Genomic DNA, 18,026 nt, shown 5'->3' on the forward strand with positions numbered 1-18,026 from the left:
AATTGCAAAAAAAAGTGTGATTAATTAGTTATTTTTTTAATCGATTGACAGCACTAATATTAATAGATTGCAGTGCTTCTTTTTTAATAAATCTGCAAAAATGTCAACAATTCTGTATTTGTCTGTCAATATGGGGTGCTGTGTGTACATTAATAAAGAAAAATTTTACTTTATCCTGCTATGCTCTTGGGGATGTTTTTATCCACTCTAGGATGATTTTGTGTCTTAATTTGGCCATTATTTTTGTTTCAGCTAGCAGAATGATTTTTGGTGACAAATCTTATTTTGACACATATTTTGAGAAAACACTCTGAATTAAAAACAAACAAACTCAACAATACTTTTATGGAAATGTACTACCCTTTTGTTATGTTAGGGATGAAAACATCCACTAAATTAAACTGCTGTAAAAATACATAAAATAAATATTTCTTTAAAAAAATTTTCCCAAAAATCTGTTAAATCAACCTCAATCCCGATCAAAACTACTAAATTGCTTAGAAAATTACAGGATTTAATTAATAACCAAATATATAAATAATCTCACTGATTTGGTGAAAAAAAACACACACAGTGCCGTATTTTCAATATGAAAAAGTAATTGTGAAGTGGATTTCTTTTTACCTTTGATCAGTCTTGGACATGTGAAACAAAATTGACTTTGATGCATTGTTTTTGATTGATTCTCATTTTGTTCTCCCTGATTTACTGTTGGTGGCTGTTTTTGCCTTGCATTGACTTCCAAACCCCTGTCTTTTGTTCCAAAAACAAGACACCATTTAATTATGCTTTTTTGATTGTTAGTAGTTTTTCTTGGAGGGAAATTTAAATTTTTACTGCTGATCATCATTTCACAGAGATGGGTTGCGGCTAAAAGGGCATCCGCTGCGTAAAACCGTGCTGGATAAGTTGGCGGTTCATTCCACCTTGGCGACCGCGGATTAATAAAGGGACTAAGTCGACAAGAAAATGAATGAATGCTGATCATCAGATAACCATTTAGATAGGCCTGTGCAAAAAAGCGTAGTTTCTGGATTTTATATGGAATATAACGGCAAATTAAAGTGTGTGTATGTGTGAGAGTGACCTTTTGCACACTAACCTTGATGTGTCTGAGAAAATCAAAATATGCATCTCAGCTCTCAGAACTACATGGAGTAAATAAAAACAAAGATTGTGTATTTATGCACCATCAAATGTGGTTATAATGGAAGTCAATGGGGCAAAAACAGCTACCAACCGTTTTAATACCCACTGTGTTGTTGGTCATATAAAACTTTCATTTGTCATTGTTATCTAAAATATTATTTATTATTATTATTATTATTATTATTATTATTATGTATTCTCCTACTAGGGCTTTAATGCTGCAAGCCAAAAATTTGGCTTAGAGCTGTGTTCTGTATTGCAGTTTGTTGGTATATCTTTTCAGACATAAAGTTTTACTATAAAACATTTTAAAGAGCCCATATTATGGGTTTTTGAAAATTCCCCTCCATGTAGTGTGTAACACAGCTCTAAGTGAAGTGAAGTATCCAGCTAAGGCTTAAATCTGTAAGAATACAGTGTTTAAAACGGTTGATTCATCTATAAAAGAGTCGACTCATAGTGCTTCAAACGAGTCGCCTTGATACCGACTCATTAGGTGTTTCGCCATGACGTACGAATGAAACCAAGTTATTCACGTGCACGCGCAAACCCGGGAGATTTCAAACCTGAGGCCCCGCCCTCTGACGCAGAAACCCAGACACACACACACACCCACAAACACACGCACACCCACAAACACACGCACACAAACATGCCGGTCGATTGAAGTAACACTGCAGATGGACATTATATTGAGTCTCTACCCAAAGATGAAACATCAGCAGTTGGAAACTTCTGGAAGCTACATGCTACAAAGAATACTTCATCTGAGTTTGTTAAAGGAAGGATCAGTAAAGAGTAACTGATGGACGTCAGGATGGGTTTCTTCCATTTCTCAAGTGTAAGTACGTGCGGTTAAAGTTGTTGCCTCGTTTACTCTAGCTTGCAAATGTATTTAGTTGTGATTTGTTACTTGTAACCGCGTGTACTGTATCAGGTTAACTGGATATATTATCTTATCGCGTGCAAAGTCACGTTAAAAACGCGACGCGTGCTGTTTGTTTATGGAGCTCCGTGCTAGAGTTCTGCTCCCGCGATTTATTCGGAAATTTATTCCCGCGCCGCAGAAATCTGGCGCGGGGACAGCCGCGGGAATAAATTTCCGAATAAATCGCGGGAGCGGTCGGTAACGGGTTTAATTTGGGACGGGAGCGGGCTGTCTAGCAATATCACGGATATTGCTATGCGAATTAGAAAGAGAGAGTCTGCGTGGTGCTTGTGTGTGTGTTAGTGCGCACGCGCGCGTATGAGAGAGAGCGAGAGAGAGAGAGAGAGAGCGAACGAACGAACGAGCTTTGTGCTGTGTGTGTGTTTATACAGAAAGCTTGGCTGTCTGGACTGTATACTGGGTGATTTTTGGTTGTGTTCTCCGCTCTAGCGGGACCGGGCGCGGCGGGCAGAAAACGGAGCGGGTTCTCAGGCTAAAACCTGGCGGGTGCGGGCGGAAGCGGGAGCGTTGTCATCCGGAGGTGTGTGTGTGTTTTTGTGTGTGTGTGGTATGGCGAGTACACGACTGTCTCCTTCGTTCGGTTATCCGTGGCACTATCCACTCGCCATAGTGTGGCAGCTAAAATCCACGTCTACACTATCGAGCGTGTATGAACTGTGATTACTTTTTAAATTGCTGATTAGCTATTGGCCATTTCCCTCTCTGACTGAAGGCAGTCGACCAATCGCGACAGACTGTCATCGGTCCAATCAGCGCAGATTAGCTCCGCGCTAAGGAGGGGTTTGGGAACAAATGAATCACTGGACGATTCATACAGGAGTCGCTGGGATAATTAGCTAAAAATAAATGCAGATTATAAGACCATGAAAGTGTTTTTTGACCTTGCATGCATATTAGACTGTTGTTGGAGACCCTTACAACCAGGATATGACCCTATTTCATGTATAATATGGGCTCTTTAAGCATTAAATATTCAACAAAATATGGCAAGACATGTTTACATAAAGTCGAAGTCCTGTCAAAGTCACCTTGGCTTTCTCAAGACAACATCAAAGTTTGTTAACAAACTTTAGCTTCTAGTTTATTTTAAGCGACTGAATGAGTAATATGAGTGTTATATTCCTTGAAGTGCTTTAAAGTTAACATGATTTAAATAAACTTAACTGACCTCAAGCAAATTAGGCTTATTTATATTTGCATTCTTTTTGTTGGTTCTGCTTTTTTTAAGGCACACATCTTGCTATTAACAAACCATTACCTATGCATTTTGCCTTAATAAACTCATAATTTGCAGTTTATTAAAAGTTATTAGGGTAGTGATTAGTTTAGGTATTGATGATAATAATTATTATATCAATCAAGCTAGATCAAGTAACTATTTCACTATTGGCAATAAAGTAGTGCAAAATTAGAATTTACGTCCCTTTTTTATTTAAAAAGCTAATTTGTTTAGAAATCCTAAATCAAACTTTAAATCCCAGACAGACAATTAATGTAGTCTAACATCTTTGAAGCTCATTCATCATATGTTTCTGTTTTCATAGATCTTGTGCTTAAGTACTGAATATCTGAAGCTTCTGAAGAGATTTATGTATAACAAAACAGAAACACCTCCGGCAAACTTAAAGTACAGACTGACCTTTGTAGTCCTGCAGGTCTGACCGTGTGTCCTGATAGGACAGAAGGATGCTCTGGTACTGTGTTACAATCTGCCGCCTGAGATTCTCCCAACATGGGGATAATTCTCCCAACTCCTCCAGCTCAGATACCCTACCAGCATCACAACACAAAATTATGTCAAGACACTCTCATCAGACATTCAGTGGAGATCAAAATTAGAAAACTATCTATAAACACTAGTTTGTTCATTTTCACCCCAGTGGCAAATCAGGTTTCATAGTTTATACCTGATCTCAGATCAGTTTTACAAGTTTGTATAGGTTTTAATAAGACATTTGTTAATTGAAAAGAAATAATAGTTAATAATAGGGATTAGTATCTTATTGGACATTTTAGAAGTGCCCACTATGGAACAAACAATATATAAAAGCCTTAAAAAGTATAAAAGAATGCATATTATGCAGACACTTAAACTTATAATAAGCTAAAAGCACTTATAGATTATATGTTTAATTTAAAAATTGCAATATTTTTAAACAAGTCAATTCTAATGTATGTTTACCTGGTGTGCCAAGTATGTGCTTCATTTTGCGAAGCTTCAATTGTTCTATTATTTAATTGCAAAGCTTCAACTGTTCAATTGTTCAATTGCGAATCTTCAACTGTTCAATTGTTCAATTGCGAAGCTTAATTGTTTAATTGTTCTATTATTCAATTGTGAAGCTTCAACTGTTTAATTATTCAATTGCAAAGCTTCAACAGTTCAATTGTTCATTTATTCAATTGCGAAGCTTCAACTGTTCAATTGTTCTATTATTCAATTGCGAAGCTTCAACTGTTTAATTATTCAATTGCAAAGCTTCAACTGTTTAATTGTTCAGTTATTCATTGGCGAAGCTTCAACTGTTCAATTGTTCAATTATTCAGTTGCAAAGCTTCAACTGTTCAATTGTTCATTTATTCATTTGCGAAGCTTCAACTGTTCAATTGTTCAATTGTTCAATTATTCAATTGCGAAGCTTCAACTGTTCAATTGTTGATTTATTCAATTGTGAAGCTTCAACTGTTCAATTGTTCAATTATTCAATTGCGAAGCTTCAACTGTTCAATTGTTCAACTATTCAATTGCGAAGCTTCAACTGTTCAATTGTTCAACTATTCAATTGCGAAGCTTCAACTGTTCAATTATTCAATTGTGAAGCTTCAACTGTTCAATTGATCAATCATTCAATTGCAAAGCTTCAACTGTTCAATTATTCAATTGTGAAGCTTTAACTGTTCAATTGTTCTATTATTCAATCGCGAAACTTCAAATGTTCAATTGTTCTATTATTCAATTGCGAAGCTTCAACTGGTTTTCGAAAGTTTTGAAAAGTTTAGATTCTACCAACATCAACAGGTACTGTTTACTAACAAGGTAACAGCATCAAATACTGGCCTGGCATATGTAATACAGTATTTTTGGTCCTTTTCTCAGAGGTGTAAATGCAGATTGTCTTGAAAACGTCTTGTAAACGTGAAACTTTTTTTAAATGCAAGGGGAAAAACATTTTAATTTTTGTCTAAATCGTTGTTATGTAAATGTACCATTAGATTTCTAAAGGTTGCAGCGATTAAACATTAGTAGGAAGTGAACAAACTAGGGGTGTAACGGTATACTCTATTGTAGCGGTTCTTGCACTCCCACGACAAACGTACTCAGTCAAGTCACTGCAGTAAGGTAGAAAAGACCACATCAGCACAACAACTTAGCAGCAGTTCACAAAGAACACATCTTAGCATCTAAAAAATGCTAAAAGTAATAGTTCCTCCATTTTGCTGTTGTCAACTTGGTACACAGAAGCTCGCATCTAAAAACCTGGTACCTGTGTGTGAGGTAGTGCAGAAGATGCAAGTGGTCATGCATATCCGTAAACTTCGTTTACATAGAAAAACAATAGAAATATACGATTTGGTATAATCCTTTCTCTACATACACGCATACGGTTGAACATGAGCGTCCACTACACTCGCTGTTATAAATGAACCTCAAGTCAGTTAGCATTTTCATTAAAACAGATTTCAGCTTACTGAACCTATGTACAAATACTGTTCTCTTGTTGTTATGAGAGGTTTGGGCTCATTCATTCATTTTCTTTTCGGCTTTAATAATCAGGGGTCACCACAGGTGAATAAACTGCCAACTTATCCAGCATACGTTTTATGCAGTGGATGCCCTTCCAGCCACAACCCAACACTGAGAAACATCCATACACTCTTGCATTTACACACATACACTATAACTAATTTAGCTAATACAATAAACCCATGTGAACATTGGGAGAACATGCAAACTCCTCACAGAAATGCCATCTGACGAAGCCCAGGCACAAACCAGCGACCTTCTTGCTGTAAGGCCATCGTGCTACCCACTATTCCGCTGTGACGCCCTGGGCTCAGACTTTGAATGTTTAATATGCAGCCTAGTTACAAAGTTTTTTGTTTCATTATTCTGTATATTTTGTACTTTAGTATCTAGGGCTGGGCGATTAATTGAAAAATAATCGAAATCGAAATTTAGAACCTATAATTGATTTAATTTTCCCAGGTCGATTTTATTAATTATTTTGTGTGGAGTCACGTGACCCCCCTCTGTTAAGGCTGATTTACATTGAGAGCACACGTATGGTCCAGCACAACCTTCGCACGGTCACATACCCATGCACCTCTCAAAAATGTAACTAAATGTGGTGAAGACGCCTAATGCAAGCTCTGTGATTGGTCAGTTTGATAGCGTTGATCAAACTGAAACTTAGAGGAGCTGTTTTAATTTACCTTATGATTAAAGTTTTCCCACGTCTGCCTGTTCCCGCCTCTGAATGAGCAAGTTTTAGGATGTCATACATTAAGGCAGCATTCAGAAAAAGCTAAACCCCCATGAAGAAACTCGACACATAAAAAGGAACATAAAAACTTGCTGCCAGCTAGTGTTTTAGAAGTGTTACTACAGAGCAACACATACAGCATGCTGAAGTATAGCAATGCACAGCTACGCGCAAGGCAAGCACTGTTGGTCACGCTGATCACTCGATGCAGATGTACAAATCAGCCTTTTGCTGACCACTTTGTAGCCACATCTGATCTCTGGTCAAGTAAGATGATGGACCCATTCTTGAACTTTACTTTGCACAAAATTGACGATGTGATTGTGAACTGTGCCAGAGATGCCTTGAGACAGCATATTTCCAATTACATTCAAATTATTCATTCATTCATTCTTTTTTTTTTCGGCTTAGTCCCTTTATTAATCCGGGGTCGCCACAGTGGAATGAACCGCTAACTTATCCAGCAACTTTTTATGCAGCGGATGCCCTTCCAGCCGCAACCCATCTCTGGGAAACATCCACACACACACTCATACACTATGGACAATTTAGCCTACCCAATTCACCTGTACCGCATGTCTTTGGACTGTGGGGGAAACCGGAGCACCCGGAGAAAATTCACGCGAAGGCACGGAGAACATGCAAACTCCACACAGAAACGGCAACTGAGCCGAGGTTCGAACCAGCGACCCAGCGACCTTCTTGCTGTGAGATGACAGCACTACCTACTGCGCCACTGCCTCGCCACATTCAAATTATTGCTTACATTAATATATTTGTTTACAGAAGATGCAAGAAATGCACTGTCTAAAATATTATTTACAGGATATGCAAGAGTTATTTTATTTTAAAGAGATACTGCTTATTTTCTTCTTTTAATATGAAAAACAATGAAAAAATTTATTTTGTATCCAAAAGTACAAATTATTAATTGTCACTTTTTTATAAGAAAAATGTGACTGTTGGTTTTAGGCAATGTGTGTTTTAATTTTAGTTGTTCTATATTGATATTCAATAAATAATAACAGATACAGGGTTCCTACACATTTTCACAACAAAAATTCCAGGACTTTTAAGTCAATTTTCATGACCTAATGTTTCATGTAATGTCTACATATATGTGGTAAATCATAAGAAACATTAAAATTTTTTACAGCATATCATAAAACACGCAATAATTTCAACTTATTTTTATATCTATGCAAAATAGATAATGCTTACACAGCCCTAATAATGTGAGACCAGTAAAAAAAAAAAAACTAAATTCCAATATACACATATTTGTCAAAGTAGTTTTAGATAATCTCAATAGTTTGTATGGTAATGATTCACTTTGGCAAAACCAAACGAAAAAGCAATGGCAAAAGCAAGTAAGAAGAGAAACTTAACAGAATGTGAACGGGAGGTGCTCCTATCAGAGGTAGACCAGAGAAAAACTGTGTTATTTGCAGTTTGTCCTCCGGAATTAATAACCAAAAAAATAAAAAAAAAGAAAAGAGTGGGAGAGTTTAGCTGACGCAGTTAACGCAGTGAGGTCTGAACATCGCACTGTGAGTGAATTAAAAAAGAAATGGTCTGGTGTAAAGGTGCAGGTTAAGAGCACCGTCAAACTGTGGAGGGGAACATGGGATGCTGAACTAACACCCTTCGAGGAGAGAGTTGCTTCAATTGTGAGCAACACTTTACTGTCTGGAGTAGTATTCGTGTCTGTAGGAGACACAGATGTATTAGAGGAACAATTTGGTTGGGCGGTATAGCAGCACCCCTCTGCTCTTATTAAGGCAGTGCCACCGGCATTTTAGCTGGCCAATCGCATTTGAGCATCACATATTATTTTCACAATTATTGAATAGAAATATTTCCGATTCACATATGCAAATTCATCTTCAGACGTGCGTGCAGTCGATCGCTCTGATCACATTGGGAAAACCGGCAATCACTGCCAATTGCGGTTTAATGTTAGGCTGGTCAACTGCATGGTATGGAAACCTTATATACCTGCTAGACATGCAGATGATCCCGTCCCATACAGCTGGCATTGCACGGCTAAAAGACGACTGGATTCGCATTTCACTGCATTCGAAAGTTCAAGCTTGGTGAATTCTTCCCTGCGAAATCACATCCGGTGATTGTTTGAGACTAATAGATGATCATTTAAAATAAGAAAATTTCTGTGAGGAGTTTGCATGTTCTCTTTGCGTTCGCGTGGGTTTCCTCCGGGTGCTCCCGTTTCCCCCACCGTCCAAAGACATGCTGCAGGTGAATTGGGTAGGCTAAATTGTCCGTAATTTGTGAGTGTATGAGGGTGACAGGCCCAGACGACAGGCCGGCCGGAAGGTGTAAAAAAGTCGTTATCATATGGACAAGTCGAGGACTTGTTCCAAAGAGCCGACCCCGCAACCATACGGAACTAAGGCCAAAGAAGAAGAAGAAGAAGAAGTTACTAGTTCTATGTTTGGCTGGTCAACTGCATGGTATGGAAACTTTATATACCTGCTAGACATGCAGATGATCCCGTCCCATACAGCTGGCTTTGCACGGCTCAAAGACGACTGGCTTAACACCAAGCGGTCTGCCAGTTCCCTTTGGAAAGAACCAGTTGCCAGGATGCATTGTTGGTGCCAAACTTTGTAGTGTGCAATTTAACATAATTGCCTCTAGGTGTCGCCAATAGAAATAAAAAAAAAACACACACAAGAAATACACGTACACCAGACATGAAGTTGGCGCGGACCAACACACATTCTCACATTAATTTCATTGTTAGTAAATCCAAACGTGAGCGTGAAACCTGGTGTACGCAAAGTTTTTGTGAGTAAGCAGCGTTGATACATGAGGCCCCAGAACGACTAGTTTCGCATTTCACTGCATTGAAAAGTTCAAGCTTGGTGAATTCTTACCTGCAAAATCACATCCGGTGATTGTTTGAGACTAATAGACGATCATTTAAAATAAGAAAATAAAAATATGGAGCAATCGCTCACTTTTATTAATGTCTAATCATATAGTTCAACCTTGCCCCTTGGCAGCGCCACACGACAGAATTGTGCAAATCAAGTCGCTTTGGACAGAAATGTCTGCTAAATGACTAAATGTAGGGAGACACAGTTGCGCAGTAGGTAGTGCTGTGCCTCACAGCAAGAAGGTCGCTAGTTCAAGCCTCGGCTGGGTCAGTTGGCATTTCTGTGTGGAGTTTGCATGTTCTCTCTATGTTCGCGTGGGTTTCCTCCGGGTGCTCCGGTTTCCCCCACAAGTCCAAAGACATGCGGTACAGGTGAATTGGGTAGGCTAAATTTTCCGCACTGATTGTGTGTGTATGGATGTTTCCCAGTGATGGGTTGTGGTTGGAAGGGCATCCGCTGCATAAAAACGTGCTGGATCAGTTGGCGGTTCATTCTGCTGTGGCAACCCCGGATTAATAAATGGACTAAGCCGAAAAGAAAATGAATGAATGAATGAACGATTAAATATAAATGTAATTTCTATGACTTTTCCAAAACCTTGTAAATTTTTCTGTTTTTTCCAAAACTCTCCCAGGTCTGGAAAATGCTGTGTCAAAATCCCATGACTTTTCCAGGTTTTCCAAGACCGTATGAACCCTGCAGATCGTAGATGTGTTTCCTTTAATTATTTTAAAATCAACTAATGCACACTTCATTCAAAAATCTCTGACTTGTAATATGTGAGCATACTGTATTTACTGTACAAAACTTGTCAGTGAACTATGAAGGCAAATATATATATACATAAAAATACAATAGGGACGATGCAGTAGGTAGTGCTGTCACCTCACAGCAAGAGGTCTCTAGTTCGAGCCTCGGCTGGTTCAGTTGGCATTTAAATGTTAAATTTAAATGAATAAAAATAAAATAATTGTTAATTAATCCTAATACAGTTAAAATGCTTAATTAATTGAGATTTTAATTTTAGGCCAAATCTTCCAGCCCTATTAGCCACAAGTAGCTGTTGAGTTCTTTAGTTGATTGTGACAAAACACTTCTGCCTGTTCAAAATAAACAAGCACTGAAGATTTGTTATTTCTGTTGTACCATACGAGTAGTGAACCATGACCTCAAAACCGAAGTGTGTACCAAACCGTGACTTCTGTGTACCGTTACACCCCTAGAACAGACCTTTGGTTGCTAAATAACTCCATTTAAGATAACTTAAAATATAACAAAGTTTAGGAAATTGTAGGTTCTCTAATACTCTAACTTTAATCTCCATTAAATCCATATAAATAAAATGATCACCGTGCATGCAACTCAGTGTGCATTTCTAAGATTGTGAATAACACCTTGCTGAATCCTCTTCCAGTAAGAGTTTGACGAACTGTCGTGGGACGTTGAGTGACAGGACACTTTCAGCCATCTGTTCCAGGATTCGTAAATGATTCCCATCAGTGGTTGGAAAACGGTACATCCGTGACATGGTGCCACCAAACACTGAGACACAAAAACACAATTAAACTGTGAAGAGAAATCAATTGTGCCAGGCCGTGGCATTAAAACTGAATTTGTGTGCTTTTACTACATTACGACCAGGCTCTGGATTTCACTTCTGTCAATAAAAATGGAACTAAGTGGCATTGAGCTTGGGGAAAGCACTATTACAACAATAAAACACAATTATCATATGTTATTCTTAGTAGCTGCAATGACTCTGTCAATATTTCCTATAGAGTCATTAAACATTGTAAAGTGATGCTCAATGCTATTTTATTTAAGAGAAAGGATGCAAAGATGTTACTCATCACTTTTTATTAACGATAATTAAGATGTGCAAATTTTGTTACAAAATAAATTGCTTGCCAAACTTTTTCAAAACAATTATTAAATAGCTGTGAATGATTCATAAATAGTAATATACTGTACAAAAACCTTTTAAAATGTCACTAAATGATAACAGAGTTACTACTGCATATGTATCTCCTACCTAGACAGTTACTGTGAAATACTGTTCAAAAGTTAAGGATATGTAAGATTATTGATCTTTTTTTTTTATTTAGCAGCCATGCATTGTCAAAAGTGACTGGAAAGACTTTAACATTAGCTATGTTTCCGTCCACCTATTTTTATGGGCATTTTGGATATGCGCATAAAAAACATTTGATTCAATTGGCAAGATGTGCATCAATTTTTTAAAAATGCGCATAAAAAAACATATGTGTGCATAACTGAGTAGAATAAACTTTTATCAAATAAGAAAAGATGCGCAAAAAATATGATGGAAACACTTTTACTGAACAAATTCCAATATAAGCATAAAAAAAAATCATGTGATTTTGTTATAAGAGATCATGCGATGATAAAAATGGCTGAGCACATTGTAAAACATCTGAATTGTTGTTTTAGTCATTTAAAATGCCTTAACCGTTTCAGTATTACTGTTAATGCAGTGGTTCTCAAAGTGAAGGTCATGGCGCAGTAGGTAGTGCTGTCGCCTCATAGCAAGAAGGTCGCTGGTTCGAACCTCAGCTCAGTTGGCATTTCTGTGAGGAGTTTGCATGTTCTCCCTGCCTTTGCGTGGGTTTCCTCTGGGCGCTCCGGTTTCCCCCACAGTCCAAAGACATGCTGCAAGTGAATTGGGTAGGCTAAATTGTCCGTAGTGTACGAGTGTGTGAATGTATGAGGGTGAAAGGCCCAGACGACAGGCCGGCTGGAAGGTGTAAAAAAGTCATTATCATATGGACAAGTCGAGGACTTGTTCCAAAGAGCCGACCCCGAAACCATACGGGACTAAGGCTGAAGAAGAAGAAGTTACTAGTTCTATTGGATTGCGACCCCTGAGGTAATTGGATTATATTAAAGACACAGCAATAGCGTCAGATGCAGCAGATTGATTTTATAATACCAGGTTAAACTTTCTGGCACATTTACAGCACTGACATACATTTAAAAAAATTAAGCAGAGAATAGACTTAGGTCTATTGGTGTGTGTGCGCCATTGCATGCGAGGTTTCTGTATTTATAACCACCTCAGAGGATATTGGGGGTCGTGTGTCACTGGCATTGGTATTTTGGGGGTCGCGGGCTGAAAAGGGAACCCCTGATCTAATGGATTCGGATTTCTGCCTTCCAATCCGTCCCAGCATAGATCAACATTTATCCTTTTTCTCATTACTTTATTAACATGATTGCTGGAATAATTCATAAAGTTAACACATTGCTTAATATAAGAATGTTCATTGCATTTGCCTGTTTTTTTTTGTAACTATTTTCAGGAGCCACCAAATTAGGTCAGAGGTCATGAAGACCTCGAGTGGAACTGAAGGGTTTGATGATTAAAAACAACTGTACAACTGTTTTCCTATTAACATTGATTTTGATATTATTATTATTATGTGTTAATTCTGTTTAAAGTGATTCTACTTTTTATTTAAGTTAGACTTTGTGTATTGAGGATATAACTGTCTAAATGTAGATTATACCGGTTTTTAACCAAGTTTTGATAAAGACTGCTGAAAGTACACTCAGCCTTGGGTAAGAAACGGATTGCACTGTAAGTACAGTATGTGTGTTCTATTTGATTGTGGATCCGTTTCACAGGTCTGGAGTCAGCTCTAAACAGCCTTGCCTGACGTTTATATGCTTAAGATATTGTTCAGAATTGTACGCACGCACCCACATAGAAATTTTCCTAGTCTCTCTGTTTTAACGAATCAGGTTAAAACACCTATATGTATGATGCAGTTAATGATGTTATGTGAGAGTATAATTGTTATTGATTTGTGATCGTAGGCAGAGCGGCCTAGGAACTAATTGCGAGTGTTGAAGCTGGCTTCTGCTGATGAAACTATCTTCAGTAAACTTAATTTATTTATTTGAATCTCTGGCTCTTCTTCATCTGACAGACTGCTCATTCTTTGGGTTAAAACTGTAAATAATCCCTACATATCATATTATTAATGACCTCCAGAACTGTCAAGAGCATCTGTGCTGCACGTCTGATGCTTTCAAACGCCACCACGTGTTCAGTGTGTTTCAGCATTGTCTTTTGAGGCGCAAGTAATTTATTAAATAACAAACAGATTCACGCAGCTTCTCCTACCTCAATAAGTTCCATTTTTACTTTTGATATTTGGCGCCAGTTAATCAGGAAGTGTTCTCTTCGACCCCTTGGATGAAAACCCTGCTTTATTCACATGTCTTTTATGCAATATTTCAGTTTTAAATAAAAAAGCATAAATTTAATCTTTAAATGCAAACATAGCTATTGATAAATCAAAATGTATATATTTTAAATTTAAAATTAATGAAATTAATTAATTCTAAAATGAATACATGTACTGTTTGTTTCATCAAAAATGCTATGTTTTTAACTTGAGAACAATGAACCAGCATATAAGTGTGATTTCTAAAGAAAAGTGACATTGATGACTTCAGTAACGCTGCCCGATTAAAAAGTCAACTTTGTAAAGAAACCCAAATTATTCTCATTAAAGTAGCCTAAATACCAAAGATCAATATCACCAGACACAAATAATCACTCTTCTCCAAAATTCTTTCACAGTTTTAACCTAATTTCGAGCTGCGTCGCAATACACTACCTGAAATTCTTGTAATTGATCCCAGTTGTAAGAGCAACTAATAACTTGACTTCTACTTGATCATATGAAACATGGCAGAAGGTAGATTTTTCTGATGAATCATCTGTTGAACTGCATCCCAGTCATCACAAATACTGCAGAAGACCTATTGGAACCCGCATGGACCCAAGATTAACACAGAAATCAAAGTTTGACAAAGGCAAAAATCAGGTTTAGGGTTACATTCAGTATGGGAAGATGAATCCAAATAATCTTCATGAACTCCAGAATATCTGCAGGAATGATTTCTTTGCCATTCCAGATGACTTAGATAATTAGTTATTCCAAACTCATGGAAGTCATACACAATATTCATTATTTTTCCACTGCACTATGACTTTATATTCTTTACAGTACATTACTTCTGTTAAATGACAAGACTTTTGTCTAAGCAAAGTCAGACCTAACTATGCAAATTAAATAATTAAAAATCCCTACATGATCATATTTCATTTAAAGGTTGTGAACCTACACTGGTCTCACAGTTCAGTGCAGTTACGATTATCATGCCATCGATTCGGTTTAACTCGATATCTCTGTGCATTGACGATGCTTTGCATACATAATTAGATTTTTTCTTCACAACAAGAATTTGTTTTATTAAAATACAATCATCATATTGTATTATTTGTAATACAATATTGTCCTTTAATACAGCATTAAGATATATGAACTGTACCTTTAATTTGACCTGCTCAAAGAAAACACTCTTTTTGAATGTATAAAACAAAACTCTAATACATACACAGAAGATAGCGTGAGCATTTATAACAAATAAACAAATGTAAATATTATCCCGCTTGCTTTTTTAAGCGCGTATTGCACCCCTATGATTGGTCATTGTCTTCACCTGCTCAACAAAAAGGGCTGCGATTGGCTTTAGAAATGAAAGCGATGTTCACCGATGAGTGACGCGTGAAGAACTGCCGCGGTTACAGTTTATATGAGCATAATGCGCGGTTATCACAGGTAATTCATAATAGACACAATGGAGAAAACTTGCACCTCAGGCACGCTCATGTCTGGATCCACAAGTATCGCTTTAACAGTCGAGAGAAGAGGAAAAGTTACCACACAAACAGGTCAGCACAGCGGGCCAAATGTCCAAAATGTGAGAGAGAGGCGGGGATGGAGTTTTATAGCATTTGTAATGCTGTAATGCTCCCTAGTAAAGGAAATGCAGCTCGTGCACTTTGCCTTCTTCATTGTTAATTAAAAAGACTTTCAAGCAAACTCACAAGCAGTTGAATCGTGCATAATTATCTACCTTTTAGTAGGAGCATTTTATTTAGTTGCCCTCGCCTCCATCGCCATAGTATTTTACTGGAACATCGCGCATAGGAGATAAACGACATAATCACGTAATAACCAGTTATGATCTATTACTGAACCAATATCGAATTGTCACCATCTGCATCGGGGTGCACTGAAGAAACAATTCATTTTGACACCCCTATTTCATTTTGGTAAATTATGCGTGAACTAGAGGCATTTGCCTTTCATATAAGCCACTGCTGATACCAAATGATCAACTAGAAGTCAAGATAATATTTGTTAATCCTAAAACTTGGATGGGCGGCAAAACTTTCGTCAGGTAGTGTACAAACACACATTATGGGAGTTTGTAGTCAACACAATATAAAGCAGCATGGACTTAATGATGTTGGGCTCAGGCCAAACATAAAGCACCGCGTCAATCACTCTAGATCACTTGCAGGAACCTTTTCACCTTGTACTAACTTTACACTTACACTTATCTTGAACTTGCGTGAAAGATGCGATTGCGGTTCATTCGTGCAACCCAGTGTGCATCGACTTCATTTGTAATCAATAAACAAATACTTCAATTTGCAATTGGTGTGAACCAGTTTGACGTGTGCAGTGAATCATCTTATCCAAAAACAGTGAAATGTGCACCTTTGAAATCAATCCTACAGTTTTCGGCCTTACATCATTTGGCCACACAGTGCATTTCCATCACACCAAACAAGTCGTTCTTCTATTGGCTGACATTCATACCAGATCGTAGAAATGAGTCTTTCCACAGAGAGGCGTATTTTGCTCGGACTCCCACAGATTCCGTCAGGCTCTCATCCACAGGGAGGACAGTCTGTATCAACATGGAGAACGAATCAAGCACATGTCAGAATGAGTTAAACTAGTGAACAAATGTGCTAATGGTTGAGATGCTGTGCCAAAGTCAGGCTTACCCTGCCATTGAAGGTGTCTTGCAGTTGTTTGATGGGTGTGTGATGATCTCTCTTCTCCTCGAGCTGCCAGGCGATGACTGTAATACTACCCACATGCTTGTTTTCTGCTGACCTGTGGGAAAAAAAGAGACAACAGATGCCAATACATCCAAACTGCATATGCTTGCGGTCCTTTTCGGCGATAAAGCAGACTGTTCTAGAAGCTGCATCTTAAAGGGATAGTTCACCCAAGACTGAAACGTTTACTTGTTCTACATTTAAGTTTTAAAACGGCGTTTTAGAATGAAAACGATCCACATTCCACACTGGTGTTTCACCTAGTGTTTTTAAGCAGCTCTTCGTCCACACTAAATCGTTGAAAACCATACACACACTCTGTCATGCGCAGCAGAGTATGCGCGCATCTGAGCTCCAGGCAATCAGCAGGTGATTTGACCACAGAACCCCAGGTCAGAGCTGAGCACATCGGACGTTTCATCAAGGATCTCCATCTGGATCTCATCTCACTATATTTTTTAAACAAGATTTTACTTCATCTTGTTGTCAATATCTAATGACATACTCGCTGACTTACTATCTTTGAATCTATTAATTGTTCTCAGGTAACATGTTTTGGCTGAGTGCAAAGATAAGTTAATGTATTAATTTATGTAAATCACATATACTGATTCTGCACATTTGACTGATTGCTTGCCTTTATTTCCTAATTTAGAAGCTTAGTGTGTGTTATACAGTACTTTTATAATGGCCATTATTGGTTATTAAAACTGATATTCAGCAAAAGAGAGGGTATGTTTTGTATTTTCGATGAAAATGAAAGGAGGCAGTGATGTTAGAGTAATGTTGTGGGCTGCGTTTTGTTATAAATATGCATACAATGAAGATGACTTTCATATAATATGCAGCTACACGACACCTTAACATTTTTGGTGTTTGTTAAGTTCCCCATCTACACTGGCACAGAGCAGCAGCATTTTCAAAACGCTCTGTTTTCGGCGCTCGAAAACTCCGCGGTAGTGTGGACGGAAGGCGTCAACATAGCAAAACGTATGGATTTTAATTCTAAAATGTATTACTGTACACGTGCACTGTATAAAATTCTGAGTTCCACACAAATCCTTCATGTTGTCCCAACCCAAAGCAATTAAGTTACTTTTTATTTTTTACAAATATATGTGGATTGAACATAAAACAATAAATTTGTCCAAAAGAAATTTAGAATTGTGGTGTTTCAACTAATTTTATATAAGTAGTTTGCACAAGTAGCAAATGTATATTTTCAAGTGTTTTTTTCTTTTGTTGAACACAAAAGAAGATAGCTTAAAAAAGTTGTAAACCTGTAACCATTGATTTCCATAGTATTTCTTTTTCTTACTATAGATGTCATGAATACCGGTTTTCGGCGTTTCTCAAAATATCTTCATTAGTGTTCAACAGAATTACTGCGCGTTCACACCATAGGCGGCGATAGCATCAAAGTAGCCGAAAGTTGTTAAATTTCAATGGGAGCCGGCAGCTATGAGCAGTGCGGTACTTCTTTGCCAGTGTGGGAGTCGAGGAGAGTTGAAATCATGCCAACTTTATGGCTATGATGTGGTTCAGCGGCAACCAGTCGAAAAGTAAAAGTCCACAATGGATTCCAGAGA

The 18,026-nt window shown here is 37.7% G+C and overlaps 1 protein-coding gene and 1 long non-coding RNA gene across 43 annotated transcripts in view; one reads left to right on the forward strand and one right to left on the reverse strand.

Moving 5' to 3' along the window:
• The window catches only part of LOC141386203 (uncharacterized), a 111,585-nt gene extending 108,940 nt beyond the window's left edge, over positions 1–2,645 (forward strand). Inside the window, exon 3 of the long non-coding RNA XR_012407708.1 lies at positions 1,464–2,645. This is a non-coding gene — a long non-coding RNA (uncharacterized lncRNA). The remainder of the gene's footprint in view (positions 1–1,463) is intronic.
• inpp4ab (inositol polyphosphate-4-phosphatase type I Ab) overlaps positions 1–18,026 on the reverse strand; it is a 141,893-nt gene that overhangs the window by 73,234 nt on the left and 50,633 nt on the right. For all 42 annotated transcript variants that reach the window (XR_012407457.1, XM_073953397.1, XM_073953394.1 and 39 more), the window contains 4 exon segments: positions 16,381–16,492; positions 16,190–16,280; positions 10,880–11,027; positions 3,738–3,868 (listed from right to left, as the gene is read on the reverse strand). Coding sequence is in view for 37 of the 42 variants with exons in the window: in XM_073953397.1 (XP_073809498.1) it covers positions 3,738–3,868; positions 10,880–11,027; positions 16,190–16,280; positions 16,381–16,492 (482 nt within the window). In the remaining 5 variants the exon portion in view is untranslated.

Source organism: Danio rerio, chromosome 6, assembly GCF_049306965.1.
Source record: "Danio rerio strain Tuebingen ecotype United States chromosome 6, GRCz12tu, whole genome shotgun sequence".
Lineage (NCBI taxonomy): Eukaryota > Metazoa > Chordata > Actinopteri > Cypriniformes > Danionidae > Danio > Danio rerio.